Raw genomic sequence first — 17,056 nt, forward strand, 5'->3', positions numbered from 1 at the left:
TTCATTTAATTTTAAGGATTAACCTCTGCTATAAAACCTCACTATAATTTAATTTTTTCATTTAATTTTCATGATAAGCCTCTGCTATAAAACCTCACTAGTCTCACTTTAAGGAATCCAGGGCACAGAAATCCAAATTAAAACAAAGGGCACCTCTGGAGACTTAAAATTTTTGAATGCAGGAATTTTGATTTTACTAACAACAAAGTACCGGCCATGTCAATCCTTTGCTGCATTAGTTCAACTATACATTGATTTAAGGTAGCATTTATGAGCATCTACATGCAAAAATGGAAAAACATAATGATGTTTTCCTCATGCTTTAAAATAGTAAAATAGTAAAATAGTAACGCAGTAATAGCAAAATAGTAAAATAGTAATGCACATTTTTCCTTATAGCAAGAGGCAGAATAAGTGATGAGATAAAGGCTCTTTCTTTTTGTTTCTGTGTAGAAGGAAGTTTATGTTCTTTGCAATCTCCTTCTACTTAAGTTTTATAAAGTATAAATGCTGGAGCACTGAAACTAAAGGGGGAAGATCTCACATAACTACTTCTGTGAAAATTACCCAAAAATCTCATCAACGTAAGAGTTCCACGGTGACTCCACTGTATCTAAAGAGATGTCAACGTCACAGAAATAGATCTCTGACTGTAACAGGAGTGGAAGCGGCACACAAACTACTTTTTCAATTTCTTAAAAACCCTTTGTCTTCACTGCTAGAATAAACGTGTGTTCATTTGAACAGCTGGGACAAAAGGTAACGTAAGCTCATTAAGAAGGGGAGTGGAAAGGGGACAAGACAGAACTAATATCTATCTACAGTGGAGGTGGAACTTAGCTTCCTTATGCCGGAGGGTAATATCAGAACTTTTCTCAAAGGATTACGATGAAGAGTAAATACATTAGCACAGTGTGTTGCCCACTGTAGAAGCTCAGGACAGTGTTCATTTCGACATGGCCACGTTACCTCCTCTGACTATCCCAACAACCATTCTAGATGAGGACTGTCATCCTATTACAGAAAAGGGAGCCAAGCTTAGCAATCCCCAATCCATTATCTGAGGTCTCATGACAGGGAAGTGTACAGCAAGGACCAGATTCTACGTCATCTGGACTCCTCAGCTCCCCCACACTTCCATACACGGCACTGATGGAAGGGCCAGAGAGAGATATGAAGAGGCATAGGAGGGGGTCTTGCCACTGACTTGATTGCCTTCTGATGTCAGTGCCCTTTATTTGGCGGTGGAACTGACCTAAGTGAGGTCAGCCGGCAGGACAGGAAGTCACCTACATGCAAAACAGACTGCTGTATCATTTCTGTCAGAACTTTCTGGAGCACTGGTCCTAGCATTAAACACCTTGAACTTTGATGACCTTAGGCAGAGATCTGTGTAAATCCATTGGTAATGGGGGCAATACCTATCTCAGAGGGTTGCTGGAGAGATTAGTTACATGGGATAACCAATATGGTCCACTTCAAACACATTGCTCACTATTACTATTATTGGTTAGTATGTTTCCCTTTTCCATTACCTTAAATACCCATATAAGTGGATTCTGTTCTTTGTGGTTCTCTCATCTCTGATAGAGATTTAGCCAACTTGACCTCAGACAATCTCATATAAAGGACTGTCCAGACTCTAGGAAATATGCAGGCTGTCACAAAATAGAGGGGTCACATGTAGGGTTGATCTAGGGTCACATGTGTGCTCAGAGTGGTAGTGGTTTAAGAGGTGGTGATGGGTCAAGGAGGGGGGCGGACCTGTAATTTGTCACTACTGGGTTTGGCTGCACTGCTGACAAAGGAATTTCTGCTCACAGAGTGTGTGCCATGGTTGTCCACATCTTGGGAGAAGGTGGGTTTAGTAGAAGACTACAGGTGTCAAATTCATCCTTTAACAGATCATTTGCATTTGCATGTCTCTGCAAATGCCATTCCCCTTCTAGAAAACCCTCCTAGTCTCCTTACAACAACACACCTTCCTTTTTCTTCAAAGTCCACCTTAAAACTGTGTTTAAGCATTGGCTGCCTATTAACAGTCCTCCCTCTGCAAGCATCCAGTTGTTAGACTCTCCCTTGCTTCATCTTTTACTCTTGGAACTGTAATCTTAAACTAGGCTCAGAGGCTAAAAGTCTTCTGAAACTGCACAGTTCTATGTGGCGAATCCTGGATGCAAGGTCCTTTGGTTCCCAAAATGGTAGTCTGTTCACTATATCTGTATTACTTTAGGACCCCATGGGTCCCTGCCCATGTTTGTGAAATCACTGGTGCTCTGGGAGGACCGTGGTTTCATGTGAAGCTGTGTGTCCCTTTAGGTATTTTTAATGAGGTATACTCTCCTTGGCTTGCTCTCTCTCCCTACTTTGAAGCTTTACACACGTCTTCCATTGAGCGCTGAGCTCAATTTTAGAATACCACTCCTCCACTTCACCCTACCCCAATCTACTTCTCCCAGGACCTATTTTTACATCAGAAAGCAGGTACTTCATAAATATTGGCTGAATGAACAATACAGGGCTTTCCTGCCAGCAAGCGAGCTGATTTTTATGTTCTGAGGAATAGACGTAGGTGAGCTATTTCTCAGGTGAAGAATTAAGGGATACGAACATAAACAACCAGATCTCAGACTGAGAAATGGTAGGGGCAGATGAAGGGAAATAACTTTCACTGAGGATTTCTTAAGAGCTGAGGAAGGCACTTCATGCTCAATATTTTCTTAAAAAAACAAAAGCAGACCACACAGAAAATATAATCAAGGGTCCTATTTTGCATCGAGATGTCAGAATGAGTGAAGACCCTAAACTCAGCACTGGGAGAGGAGCATTTAGTTAGGAAAATCCAAGGGTAAGACTAGGCAAATATGTCCTGCATTTAACATTAGTTTTTGATGACAACAAAATAGTTCTCAAGTAAACAGAGTACTTGGCAGAGTTAGAAATCTTTACTCATCTCTACCACCTGGCATATTATTCTCTTAGGATTTACCACCCTGCCAGCCAGGGAATGTCATGGAAGTATGACTCCTCACAGCAAAATCTATCCTATTCATGATATGGGGCACCCCATATCTGAGGGTCAACCAGAAAAAACACTTTACATATATTTTTAAACTTAAAAGGTCTCTAAGCTCTAGTAATGGTTAGATGCCTTTTCCAGAAGACGTGCTTCTAAAAATAAAAGCAGAAACACGGCCAGGACTAAAAGGAAATTTCCTTTACTAAAAGGAAATACCCTAGGGTTCTGCCATTGCACCCTCTCATTTGGAAGCAATGAGAGAGGAGGGCAGTTTGACCAAGATTGTCCTCAAATCACATCATTTAGTCAAATAAGATCCCGTGAACTAGGTTTAAGATGGAAATACTTTTTTTGGTGAATTTGAGGCCATGAAAGTTTTCCTGACAGGAGGAAAGTCAGTAGTCAAAGGTGAGTGCTACTACTCAGTAGGGATTTAAACATGGCCCAAGGCAATGAACATTAGCCTTCTTAACTTGGGTTTCACTTTCCCTGCTCACAAGCTCTATGCTTAGTGTGAGATGCTTATGGTGGCCACAGAGTCCTTGAGCGTTCAAGCAATCAGCAGCAAGCCTGTTTCCACAAGATAGGGTGGACAAGTCTTTTGCCTGTTGGGTCATTAGCTGGAGACGTCTGGGATTGGAGGACAGAGAGGCAGCCTGGTATGGAGGGCTGTGAATGGGCTATGCAGTCAGACAGTTTGAGAAAGATGAAGGATTTGGAGACTGTATTTTTAAAAAGACAGAGAAGGAAAGATATTCAGTGTGGGTTCCTCCTGTGGAAAAACACATGGGAAAATGGGAGACAGCCAGCAAGTGGAAAGCAAAATGATGGAAGATGGGACAGTCTATACTGAAGCCATGGGATCAGAGTTGTGGTATCTTAGCCTGGGAAAGGGTAAGACAGTGTATAGTTTGCAGAGTTTTTCTAAATAGGCACAGGGTTGGTACAAGTTAGATTTTGACCAATTGTTCCAAGTCTTGTGACAATAAAATTGGAGTGGGGGGTGTGGGGGGTGGGAAGAGCCTTTCACTACTAGAGTAGAACAAGTTCAAAGAGACTAAAAAGAGAACTGAATTTCACATGATTGAAAGCTACAAGAGAATACCAGGGGAGGCTGTGTGCTGTCTGCCCACAGAATTTAGCTGTACATGTGCCTGAAGGGTGGAGTTATGAATACATCAATAGGATTATGAATATATTAATTTAATTCTGCCCACATAATTTTAAGTTCTTTTGCTCTTTGCTGCTTGAAGACTTTCATGGGCCAATAACATCCGGTCATCTGGGGGCTGTTAGAAATGCTGAACCTCAGGTCCCATATCAGACCTACTGAATAAGAATCTTTTTAACAAGACTCTCAAGGGAAGGTATCTTCTCCTTCTACAGAGGACTATGCTGCCCACAATTAAATGCAGCATTTAAAATTCTTAAAATAGTAATGAAAACTTTTATCACAGTGTGATTGACAGAGAGGAAGCTGTCTGGTGATCACATTTTCCTTCCCTGTTTTTTTCAAATGTGATTAGTTAACTGCCTTATTGAACATTTCCACAGACGTCCATTGAAAGTTGTTTTTATAAACATGAGAAAATGAGATTTATAAAGTTCTTGCAGAAGCAAATAAACTGATTTTCAAAACTGGCCTCCTCTTACAGCTAATTCTTACATAAATATTATGACAAGTGCAAAATCGGTAATGATGCGTGCAATGAAACAGCAGAAGCTCTGAAATCCAACTACCGATTCAAGTGTTGGCTTTAGTCAAAGCGTCAGTAAAAGAGAAGCCAGGGACTGAAATCGGGTCTAGACTCATGGCGTGTGTGCCACAAGCCAGCTGTGTGCCTCTCATCCTTCCTGGACCTTGCTTTCCTCACCTTCGCAACGAAGAACTGCTGAGTTGGCTTTTAAAGCTTCCACCTGTTCAACATTCTAAGCTCCTAGGAGCTACAGCACTCTGGGAAACCTAAGTTCCCTTAATTCACTGCATTTAACCCTGCCATTGTTTACATGAGCCACCAATGAAAGGGCAAGCTGCTGGAAACCACTTCTGAATACCGAACAGAGACTGGAAATACCTCCCCCGGGAGTGGGCAGGTGGGGCCTTTAGGGCCAGCAGGGTGAACAGCTCACACTCCCTGTAAACAGCTAGCAGCTCAGCCCAGCTGCTCACAGAACAGAGAAGCGTGGGCCGCTCACCCACGTGCAATTATGAGTAAAATACGGCAAACCTAAAAATAGCCTGAGCTCAACGACCTGAGGTTAATACTGTCAATGGCTTTTGACTCAACTGTCAGGGTGACGGGAAGGGGAGTAACTATAGCAACAGAAAAATGAACACGTACAACAAGCCTTCTGAAGTTGACAGGAAAGTTTAGATTTAATAAATGCATGCATTTTCAATTCCTGTCTCTCAGTGTTTGGATTCACGTGCTTCAACTATGTGGAAGTAATAAAATTAAAATTTTGGTAGAGTTTTGATAAAACAAATATTTCTTTAGTTTTGGGTTCCAGGCCCATAAGGAAGTAACTGCTAAGCTGTCAATGTTATTACCTCCCTAATTAAAGGACCATTTGAACAAGTGCCTTTATATAATTTTTAACTGAGATGTTTTTCTCTATATTTGTTCTGTCAGTTATAAAAATAGCCTTGAACTGTACTTGACGTTTTAAAATTACTGAAATGATGAAAGCGCAGGGTAATATGGAATTCTATTGAAATGAAAGGAACTTGGTGAAAACAATCAACATTAGGAAAGGATACAGAAAATACCTCCTAGAATAGTTTCTGATGCAGTTCTCAGAGCTGCCTTGGTAGCCTGTGGCCCAGTGCATAATGGAGGCCCAGCCGCTCAGGTCAAGGACTCTGCATCATTAAAGTTCTTCTTGCCCAAAGAGCTCACACACCTAACCCAAGGACCGGCGTATCCCAATTCCAGCATCTTTCTGCATCACTGACAAGGGGATATTTAGTTAGGGGTTGGGAAATGTGGTATTGGTCCTAGTTCGGCCACTAACTAGTTATAGGGGCCTGCACATGTCAGTACTCAGCACTCTGGTCACAGACTCGATGATCTTCCCTGAGAAGGGACAGTTAAGAGTTAATGAGGCAGAGGAGAGAATTTGTGTTGAAGACCTGACTTTGGGCCATGCCCTGTGCTGGGGTTAAAAGCACATTAGTCTTGGCAACAAACTGGCAAGGTAGATATTTGCATCTCCATTTTCTATATGAAGACACTATCAGAAGCAGGCCGCGCTAAGAAGGGACCGAGTCTGACCTCAACCCTGTGTCTGTCTGCTGCCACACGGGGCTCTCTCCTTCTCAAACACCACGCCAGCCACTCTCAGAACGGGGCTCTTGCCTGGAGCGTGAAGAGGAAGTCCCAGGTGCTAGCTGCACTTCAGCCACCTACAGATTTTCAGTGACCACCTTGCATCTTCCAAGCATAAAAACTAGGTCTCCCAGAAAGTCATCCTACAATCATCCTTTCAGCCAGGCCATGACTGTTAATGTTATTTTTGCATCAAATATATACTGTTGTGCTACTTATCTTTTCCTTTAATAATATAGCATGAACATCTCCTTGTTAATAAGAAAGTATTTTAATATTCGATAAGATGGCATTATACTAAGTTATAATCAGTCACTTACTAATGGGTTTTTCAGTGGTTCCGATTTTGTACTACTTTAATAATTGGGAAAAACAGAAAACATCATATGGAAAAAATACTAGGGTGCTGAAGTAATTTTTAAAAGAAGTCCAATAAGTCAAAGAGCCAATCAAGAGTTTCCCTTAATTAATCTTTGTGTTTTCCTCTAATTTTTGCTTAGAATCAAAACTGCCTACAACATAGGCATACCCTTTAATAAATAAATCACTGTTATAATAGGCAGGTGGATAGAAATGCATCTGTGGGCCCTGGGGCCAGGAATTCTTTGTAGCATCCTTCAAGCCTATTTAAAACATTTTTTTTAATGTTTACTTATTTTTGAGGTGGGGAGGAGGGGCAGAGAGAGAGGGAGACAGAGAATCTGAAGCAGGCTCCAGGCTCTGAGCTGTCGGCACAGAGCCTGACTCGGGGCTCAAACTCATGAACCGTGAGATCATCACCTGAGCTGAAGTCAGACGCTTAACTGGCTGAGCCACCCCAGGCACCCCCACCCTCTTCAAGCCCATTTTATAAAGTGTCCTGCTATTTATATGGAGAAAAGAAGCTGACAACTGTATGAGGGGATTCTGGCTTAAAGTGAAACGTACACACAGAAACGAATTTAGTTTGGTGGTTAGTTGAAAATTCACATCTGGTATGGGCTTTTCTTTAATTAAAGTGTTCCCCCCTCCCATGCAGTGAGAAAATACTCTTACAGAGCTGACTGAAAGACCAAAATCAGAGCGAAAGCTCTTTAAAAATTCTTAGGCTTAAGTAAAGCTGCTTGAAAAGCTGCTATGTGGACCAAACAACCTAGAGATTTCCTAACAGGATTTTCTAGAGTTCCAGTACATCTTTCTCCCAGTCACTTCTTTGTTCTCCTACTTTGGTCAAAACCAAAATCAAGCACTACAAAGGTCACCCACACGGCCAGAGAAACAAACATACACAAACACACATGCCCCCCCTCCCCCCAACTCCCCACACTTGCTTTAAAATTAAAAATTATATTTAAATAAACTAAAATTAGTTATATAATATATATTATTTATATATAAACTGTATCTCTCTTAATGACTTCTTTTTGATGCATTTATAGTGGGATGCTATGAGATTCACATTAACTTAGTTCTATATGCATTTTTAAAGATGATCATCATGAAGCATATAAATAAATCGTTTCGACAGGGGTGGACCAGATGTGACAAGGGTAACATTTCTTACTGTGATCAGGGGTACTACCCTTTTGATCACCTGCCAGGGTTTTCCCTGTTTTTTCTCCCTCTTGAGCTCTTTCTCTAAAGGAGAAGAGTGGTCGAGAGAGGAGAAATAAGGCTGATGACGGAACAGGGCCCAGCCAGCTGCCTAGTAAGACACTGGAGGACAACCAGCCACTGAGGTCAAGCACCTCTCCAAATCTGTAAGGGAACATTACTTGCTAGAGGCCAGTACGGTTTAGGCTACACCTAAATGACAGCTGTTTGGGCCACATGCAAGTGAACTCATGAATAGGCTGGGGAGTCAATGGAGCCCAAGGTAAAGTCCACCTTCAGGGAAGGCTCTAGGGATGGCCCACTCCTAGGACGTCTGCCTTGGTGGATTCTCTTCGATTTCCCCTCACAACTGGGATGCATCCTGATACCTTATAATAATTGGTATTGTCATTTGTCCACACTTACACAGCAGCATATCGGCTATGTCTGTCAGAGTATATGTCTTATTTTCCTAATTTGTTCCCAAACTACAGATGCTAGACACTGGAGAAAGAAGATAATGGACAGAAAAAGGATGTCTGTAAGAGAACTGAAAAACGGTAATAGTATGCATTATGAAGTTTCGCAAGCAGCACAGAGTTACTGAAGCAAAACATATGTGATCCACCAGAGACCATTTCTATTACAAAATACAGAACTTTTACAAATGTAGAGAGTAATGCCTGAAGACTTTCTAACGTGACATATGTAGGACTCACATATAAACTGAACTTCAAACTAGGACATTTCTTAGAATATAAGCACAGTCATAAGTAAGAAAAGGTCATGTGGTCCTGACATGCATTTCAGGCTGGTGGTTAAAAACATGTATTTAAGGGGTGCCTGGGTGGCTCAGTCGGTTAAGCATCTGACTTTGGCTCAGGTCATGATCTTGCGATCCGTGAGTTCGAGTCCCACATCGGGCTCTGTGCTGACAGCTTGGAGCCTGGAGCCTGCTTCAAATACTCTGTCTCCCTCTTTCTCTGCTCCTCTCCCACTCCCACTCTGTCTCTGTCTCTCTCTCTCAAAAATAAATAAACATAAAAAAAAGCCTATGTATTTAAAAAATAAAGCACTGTCAAAATAATAATCACAATAGTAATTACAGATAGGTTGGCACAACAGTAGAGCTGACCATTTGACCTTGAAAGGTCAACATTTCATTTTGGTTTGATGTAGACAAATATTTATAAAGGGCAGTGTAGCACTTAAGAATTGAAATCTACAGTCACACTGCTTGATTTTGAATTTCTAGTCCACTTACTCGTACTATGATCCTGGGAAATGTTATTAATCTTTCTGGGCTTCAGTCTCCTCACTTGTACAATGTTGATACTAACAGTAGCTCTCCCACAGTGCTGCTGTGAGAATTAATGAGATAATTCACATGAAAAGCTCGACACAGGGCCAAGTGGATAGTGTTGTTATGACCATCATCACTCCCGGGGACAAAGCAGCTCACTCACCAAGATGGGTGTCCATCACCTTCGCACAGTATTTGCACATGGCATCCAGGTCATTTAATTGTCCTTGAAGGAAGGAAATCTGGGCTTCTAACTCTTCTTCCTAAAATGAAAGGGGTAAAGATATGGAAAATTTTTAAAATTTAGTAAAATCCCCACAGTTCTCCAAGTGATTTGGATGATTTTATCGAGGCACAAAATAAGAGAAATGGTACAGTGTTAAAAAATAAAACTGGACTTTGGGGCGCCTGGGTGGCTCAGTCGGTTAAGCGACCAACTTCTGCTCCGGTCGTGATCTCGGCGGTTTGTGAGTTCGAGCCCCGCGTCGGGCTCTGTGCTGACAGCTCAGATTCTGCTTCAGATTCTGTGTCTCCTCTCTCTGCCCCTCCCCTGCTCACGTTCTGTCTCTCTTGGTCTCTCAATAACAAATAAACGTTAAAAAAAAATAAAAAACAAAACAAAACCGGACTTCTTCTAACTGAATGTTAGCTTTGTGCCATGTGTAAATGTTTACCCATACAACCTGGTATAAAAAAAGTACAGACAATATCTTCAATATCTGAGCCACACGAATGGGGAGAAAAAAAATGTGTTTCAGTGGACCCTACTCCCTAGGCAGCTGGGTAAAAAAATATCACATTTCCTCACATACATTTGGGGAACCAGAGACAATGATAATCTCTTTAAATGTGAGATTTCCCAAAGCACTTGGAAATGTTTTGCCCCTACAGTCCATAAATAGCTGCTCTTCCATTTCCTCTTTTGATATGACACTAGAGAATTTTATTTATTTGATTGTTTCTAGGAAAAAATACTCTAGGTTGAATAATTATCTAAACTGTAAAAGACAATCTAACTGTAACAAAAAAAAAACCCAGTTTTTGTTAAGGAAAAAAACATACATGCAAAAAAATTTCCCAAGGAAATTTAGAAGATTAAGAGAATTTTTCTCAGAGTAAGAGAATACAGGCATACCCTAGAGATATTGTGGGGTTGGTTCCAGAGCACTGCAATAAAGAGAATATCACAATAAAGTAAGTGAAATGAATTTTTTGGTTTCCCAGTTGCATATAAAATTGTGTTTATATAAATGTAAAAAAAAGTTATGTTTACACTATATTGTAGTCTATTAAGTGTGCAACAGCATTATGTCTAAAAAAGCAACATATATACCTTAATTTAAAGCCTGGCTAGCTCAGTCGGTTGAGCATGCGACTCTTGATCTCAGGGTTGTAAGCTCGAGCCCCATGTCGGGTGTCGAGGTTACTTAAAAATAAGATAAAATAAATACTCTGTTGCTAAAAATGCTGGCCATTGCTGGTCTAGCCGTCATGCCTTGCCGTCATGCTGATGACTGCTAACTGAGCAGGGTGGTGGTTACTGAAGGCTGAGGTGACTATGACAATTTCTTAATATACCAATGAAGCCTGTCATATCAACTGACTCTTCCTTTCATGAACGATTTCCCTGCAGCATGTGATGCTGTTTGATAGCATTTTACCCACAGAACTTCTTTCAAAATTGGAGTCAATCCTCTCAAACCCTGCTGCTGCTTTATCAACTAAGTTTATGTGGTATTCTAAATCCTTCGTTGCCATTTCTACAATCTTCACAGCATCTGCACCAGGAGAAGATTCCATCTCAAGAAGCCACCTTCTTTGCTTATCCATAAGAAGCAGGTCCTCATCCGTTAGTTTTATCAGGAGATTGTAGCCATTCAGTCACAGCTTCAGGCTGACTTCTCATTCTAGTTCTCTTGCTGTCTTCACCACATCTGCAGTGACTTCTCCCACTGAAGTCTTCAATCTCCCAAAATCATCCATAAGTGCTAGAATCTACTTCTTCCAAACTCCTGTTACTGTTGATCTTTTGACCTCTTCCTAAGCATCATTAATGTTCTTAATGGCATCTAGAATGGTGAATCCTTTCCAGAAGGTTTTCAGTTTATTTAGCCCAGATCCATCAGAAGAATCACCATCTATGGCAGCTAGAGCTTTAGAAAATGTATTTCTTAAACAATGAGACCTAAAAATCAAAATGGCTCCTTGATCCATGGACTAGAGAATGAATGCTGTGTTAGTAAGCACGAAAACATTAATCTTGTTGTATACCCCCATCAGAGCTCTTGGGTGACCAGGTGCATTGTCAATGAGCAGTAATATTTTGAAATGAATCTTTTTTCTGAGCAAGAGGTCTCAGCAGTAGGCTTAAAATATTCAGTAAACCATGTTATAAATAGACGCACTGTCACTCAGGCTTTGTTGTTCCATTTATTGACCACAGGCAGAGTAGAACGGGCATATAACTTAGGGGCCCTAGGATTTTTAGAATGGTCAATGAGCACTGGTTTCAACTTAAAGTCCCCGGCTGTGTTAGCCCCTAACGAGAGAGTCAGCCTGTTCTTTGAAGCTCTGAAACCAGGTACTGATTTCTTCTCTCTAGTTATGAAAGTCCTAGTTGGCCTCTTCTTCCAATAGAAGGTTGGTTTACCTCATACTTTCATGTTATGGAGACGGCTTCTTTTCCTAGACCTCATGAACCAATCTCTGCTGGCTTCCAGCTTTTCCTCTGCAGCTTCCTCCCTCTCTCAGCCCTCGTAGAATTGAAGAGAGTCTGGGCCTTGCTCTGAATTTGACTTTGGCTTATGGGGATGTTGTGGCTGGTTGAGCTTCTATCCAGACTACTCAAACTTTTTCCATATCGGCGGTAGGCTGTTTCTCTTTCTTGTCATCCATGCGCTCACTGGAGCAGCACTTCTAATTTCCTTCAAGAGCTTCTCCTTCGCATTCACAGTCACAGCTTGGCTACTGGGGCAGCGCAAGAGGTCTTTCAGCCTATCTCAGCTTTCGACATTCCTCCCTCGCTAAGCCTAATTTCAACACTGTTGTGTCTCAGGGAATAGAGGGGCCCAAGGAAGGGGAGAGGGGTGGGGGAATGGTCAGTCAGTGGAGCAGACAGAACACATACAACATTTATTAAGTTCACTGTCGTATGTGGGTGTGGGTTGTGGCACCCCAAAACATTTACAACAGTAACACCAAAGGTCACAGATCGCCAAACAAACACATTGAAAATGAATGAGTTTGAATGAAATACTGCAAGTATTACCAATATGTGACACAGAGACACGAAGTGAACAAAAGCTGTTGGAAAAATGGTGCCATCTGATTTGCTTGACGCAGGGTTGCCCCAAACCTTCAACTTGTAAAACAATGTAATATCTGCAAAGCGCAATAAAACGAAGTATGCCCGTAATCCTCATTATGTAGGATATTCCTAACCAAGTTAGTTAGCATACAAGGGATGTTGCCAGAGGTAGAATAGGCTAGAAAATTGATTTTCCGGTCTTAGATGCTTGTTCTTTCATATACGAATCTTCTGTACTGTTAAAAAGAAAGCAGGAGAAACTTAATGAGACACGCTTTTTCTTAGCAACTGAGTATAACTTGACTTATAGATGGAAATTAACGGTTGAAAAGGTTACTTGTAGGTGTATTACATTTTAGCAATACACAATGCAGCACTGAAAAGTACTGTTTTTAACTGCTGCGTAGAGAATGGGCCTTAGAAATAGGCACTTAAAAGCCTGACACAGAAAACAGACATAGCAGTAGCTGTAAAACCAAATTACTATAAAATGCAGCACCGTCTCCTCTGATGCGCAAAAGACGACCAGAAGAAACTCAGCCAAGGAATGATTGGAGGGCCATGTGGGTACGTGGGTGCCACCTTCTTAACTCTATGCTAGGCTTGAAGATGGAAAAGGATGCGGTGTTTCAGGGCATTTCTCTTTCCCTTTTCTCTTTCGTTTCTGCCCAGGCTTGAGTTTCTCCATTCTGTCCGGCACTAGGAATTAGGGAGAGAAGGCTATGTCTGCTGGTTAACTACGGTTATGGTTAGTCTCCAAGATGGCCGCCATCAATTCCTTCCCTCCCTCGGTGTACGTGCTGTGCCACTCAGCAAGTGGCAGTATTTATTTCCCAGATAGATACTTGTGACCTGCCTTGACCCAGAGAATGCAGTAAAAGTCACACTGTGCCAGTTTTGGGCTAGTGTAAGAGGTCTGTCAGCTTCTGCTTACTTTTGCTTTCACTAGAGGAAGACAGCTACCAAGATGTCAAGAAGTTCAGGCTAGAATCCTGAAAGAGAGGAGAGAAAATATGGAGAGAAAGAGGCCAGGGGGGAAGTACTGAGGTTCTGGACATGTACATGACATCTTCCGGGACCTTTCAGCCCAATCCATCTGACACCAGCTAAGTGAGTGACTCAATCAACATCACATGGAGAAGAACAGCCCAACTAAATGCCTGACCCAGAAACCTATGAGAAATAGCAGCGTTGCTGTTTTAAGGAGTGGAATTTTGGATGGGGTGTTACACAGCAACAGATAACTGGAACAGAGGTAGAAGGGGCAGAACACTAGGCTGCTATTACGGCATGAGGAAATCTGAGTTCTATTTCTGGTCCTGCCATTAACTAGTTGTGTAACCCTAAGTAATCCTCGCCCAATCTGGGCTTAAATTCAGCACTCCTTGGAGAGGGTGTAAGTCAGACACTTTGCTTCCATGGAGATTACAATCGCATAATTAGAGTAAGAGTGTTGTGTAATTTACCAGACTATGAGGTAGAGTACATGCAAGTCTTATGATGAAATAAGAATAGTTGCTCTGGAAATCCTGGTCCCTGCCTCCTACCACCTCCACTGAAGTCACTTTGTCAATAGGTTACAGACACAAACCCAGCTGGATGAGCTCAGAACGGTACCGAGGCCAGAGCCTGGCAGGCTTTTAAAAGAAGGGGGCCCAGCGATGGCTTCAGTTTCTTCTTGCGTGCGGCCACCAACCGGGGTGCTGTCAGCCCAGAGAGGACAAAGGACACCAGGAATGTACTGCCTCCTGGCTTAAAAAGTCTTCTCTATTTATCTTATGTATTAGTCTTAATTTGGAGTTAGCAATCACTTCCTTTAAGATATAAAAGCCCTTGGGAACTTTAATCTTCAGTAGCCACTCCCATCTAAATAGATTTGCTTTATTTCATTTGTTTGCTTTTTAAAAGCTGGGAAGGAAGAAGATCTCGAGAGGAGACACTTGAGGAGAGAGGTCTCGTGTGCTGGTGGTGGAGGCGCTGGACAGCTGGAAGAAACATGCAGCTCAGAGGTCTCTTCCTCAAACACTTTCGTGTGCTAGCTGGAACACTGTAATAACAAAAACATGAGCAGACTGGTGCCCTCTAAGTTGTGCAGTGCACAATTTGCACAAGGGCACGGGGAAGCCCTGAGAAGCGGGCAGCACCTAGCACTTGCTGGGTGGGCATGCACAAATTAGGAACACAGTTTTCCAAGTCTGCAATTGTGGTCTGGGCTCTGGCAGCAAGTGAAGAGAGTTTTCTTGCCTAAGTCCCAAGTAAATATCAACACAAATGGAATCTACAATGTAGAAAATGACAACTTTCATTCATTTAAACCTTTTTTGTTTCCCAAAGGAAAGCCCACCAAAAAGCCCACGGATGGGATAAGAGGAGGATTCTCTGTGGAACAGGCTGAGGGGCCCAAGAACCTTCTCCATCTGGAAGTTTGAAAGCCAGTGTATTTCCCCTCTAGAGTTTTCTTAATCTTAAAACATTCCTGAACCCTTCAACTTTCTCAGACTGTAGAAACAGAAATGGAATCATTTGGAGGCAAAGGGTGGCTTGTCACTTATTCTTCACTCTATTATATAATTACAGAGAAAAGAAACAGCCAAGAATCAAACTTCTAAAACTGTGGGAATCAACTTTATACTTCTATCTTAGCTTCTTAAGCTTCATTCTGCTCCCAACTAACATTAAAAATGGACAGCCTTAGTCATTTGTTTTCAGTAAACTGGTCCTCTGTAATCCAAAACAAATGCTTGGCTAATTGCCTTGAGGTTTTATGGAAACAAGCCGTTAGTGTAATTTTTATGTGTAAATAAGACACTGAAGAGAAACCCTTATGATATTTACTCTGGCATTGTATGTTCTGCCTTCCAGTATAGGACGGAGTGTGGTGGATGAGGCTGGAATTCTGGCCTCACACACCTGGGTTCAAATCGTGTTTCTGCCAGTTACTAGCTGTATAATATTGGGTAAGTTCTTGAATTTCTTGTTCCCCTCACCTCCACTGGTAGAACTGGTGGGAGAATGAAATGAGAACACTGGGAGAGTGTCTGGAACAAAGCAGGTACTCAATAAAGGCAATTATTCTTTCTTTAAAAAATTTTGTTGACAGGTCAAAACAGTGAAAGGGAATTTAAGTACAGGGTTTTATGACCTAGTGCTGGCAAACACTGGTTCACAGTTTTAAAACTTTAGGCGGCTTGGCACAGAAAGACTTAGTATAGGCTGAAGAGCCCGTCACCGTCTTATTGGATGGCAATATTGACAGGTGAGGGAAGAAACTGATGGAGCTTTACGAAATAGGGCCACACGTAGGCTACTGTATGCAACACATCACCAACCGTACGTGGCGGCCCCACAGGGAAGGACCAGAGAATGAAGGCCACTCCACCTAAAGAGAAAAACAGCTAGTATCTAACCCTCTTATAGCAATTACAATTTGCCAGCCACTGAGCTTTACATGCATGAACTCATGTTAATTCTCACAACAAAACCTTGAGGTAGATTCTCTCATTATCTCCTGCATGAAACATGGTCTCCTCTGTAAGCCACATTTTCTGGAAGTGTGTGCCAAGGTGTAGACAGCTATTTGAGAACCTAAGTCACATGACCCTCACTCCCATTTCTTCCCTGTGTACACGTCCTTTCTTAGGCTTCGTTACTTCGGTCCTTCCAATGAATAACCTCACACTCAGTTTCCTTTAAGAGAGATTCAACAATTACAATGTTAGGTCCTGACCCCAAATTACTTACTAAATCGTTTTCCTTCAAAAATACTGAGGTACAATTGGTTGTGTTCTGTTTTCATTGTTGTTTTGACGGTCTCTGAAGACATGTTTTGTTTTGTTTTTAATTTGCTTTTTAAAAAGCAGAATTTCCATCATCCTTCATCCCCGAATAGCTGATGTATCATTATACTTCTACTCAAATATTATACAATGATTTAAACTGGTTAATAATATGTGGACTTTATGTGTCAGTTTTGTACAATGATGCCATATCTTTCTGTTATTTCTTCGTTAATAGGATAAGCTTGTGTAGTTTATTATTTATTCACTTATTCATTGATGTAGTCAGCGACATATTCGTTTGTACTGTTAGGAAATACAAGAATGAATGAGACATGGGTTCAGACCTCTACAGGTTCAGAGGGAGGCAAGGAAGGAATCAGGCGAGTTCCGTAGAAGATAGGAAAGATGAGGCTTCACAACTCCGCGGGGAGCACACGACTTCCAAGTCAGAGGTCGAAACGAAAGCAGAGTTTCCGGAAGAGGCGGCAATTTGGTGGGTCTTAAGGAAGAAGACTTTGGTGGGACCTGGCTCAGAAGAAATGATGAAGAAAGGTGTTTTAGGAGCCAGGGACCCAGTAAACAAAAGAATGGGGTCAGAAGTGTGGGACCCGGGCAAAGAGCCCGGCCACTGAGTTGAACCCGAGTGTGGAGAATAGCAGGAGCTGAGGGTCGGCAGAACAGCTCCCTTCATCTCCCATTCATCTCCATTATATTCTGACTTTAGACAATAATGTTTTATCTCAAGGG

General features: G+C 41.8%; 1 protein-coding gene across 11 annotated transcripts in view; it reads right to left on the reverse strand.

The window, feature by feature from the left end:
- Positions 1 to 17,056, reverse strand: part of TBC1D5 (TBC1 domain family member 5) — a 533,248-nt gene that overhangs the window by 15,371 nt on the left and 500,821 nt on the right. For all 11 annotated transcript variants that reach the window (XM_019435515.2, XM_019435530.2, XM_019435508.2 and 8 more), the window contains one exon: positions 9,387 to 9,486. In XM_019435515.2, the coding sequence (XP_019291060.2) occupies positions 9,387 to 9,486 (100 nt within the window). The remainder of the gene's footprint in view (positions 1 to 9,386; positions 9,487 to 17,056) is intronic.

The sequence above is a fragment of the Panthera pardus genome, unplaced genomic scaffold, assembly GCF_024362965.1.
Source record: "Panthera pardus isolate Hobbes unplaced genomic scaffold, ASM2436296v1 HiC_scaffold_16, whole genome shotgun sequence".
In the NCBI taxonomy this organism is placed as follows: Eukaryota; Metazoa; Chordata; class Mammalia; order Carnivora; family Felidae; genus Panthera; species Panthera pardus.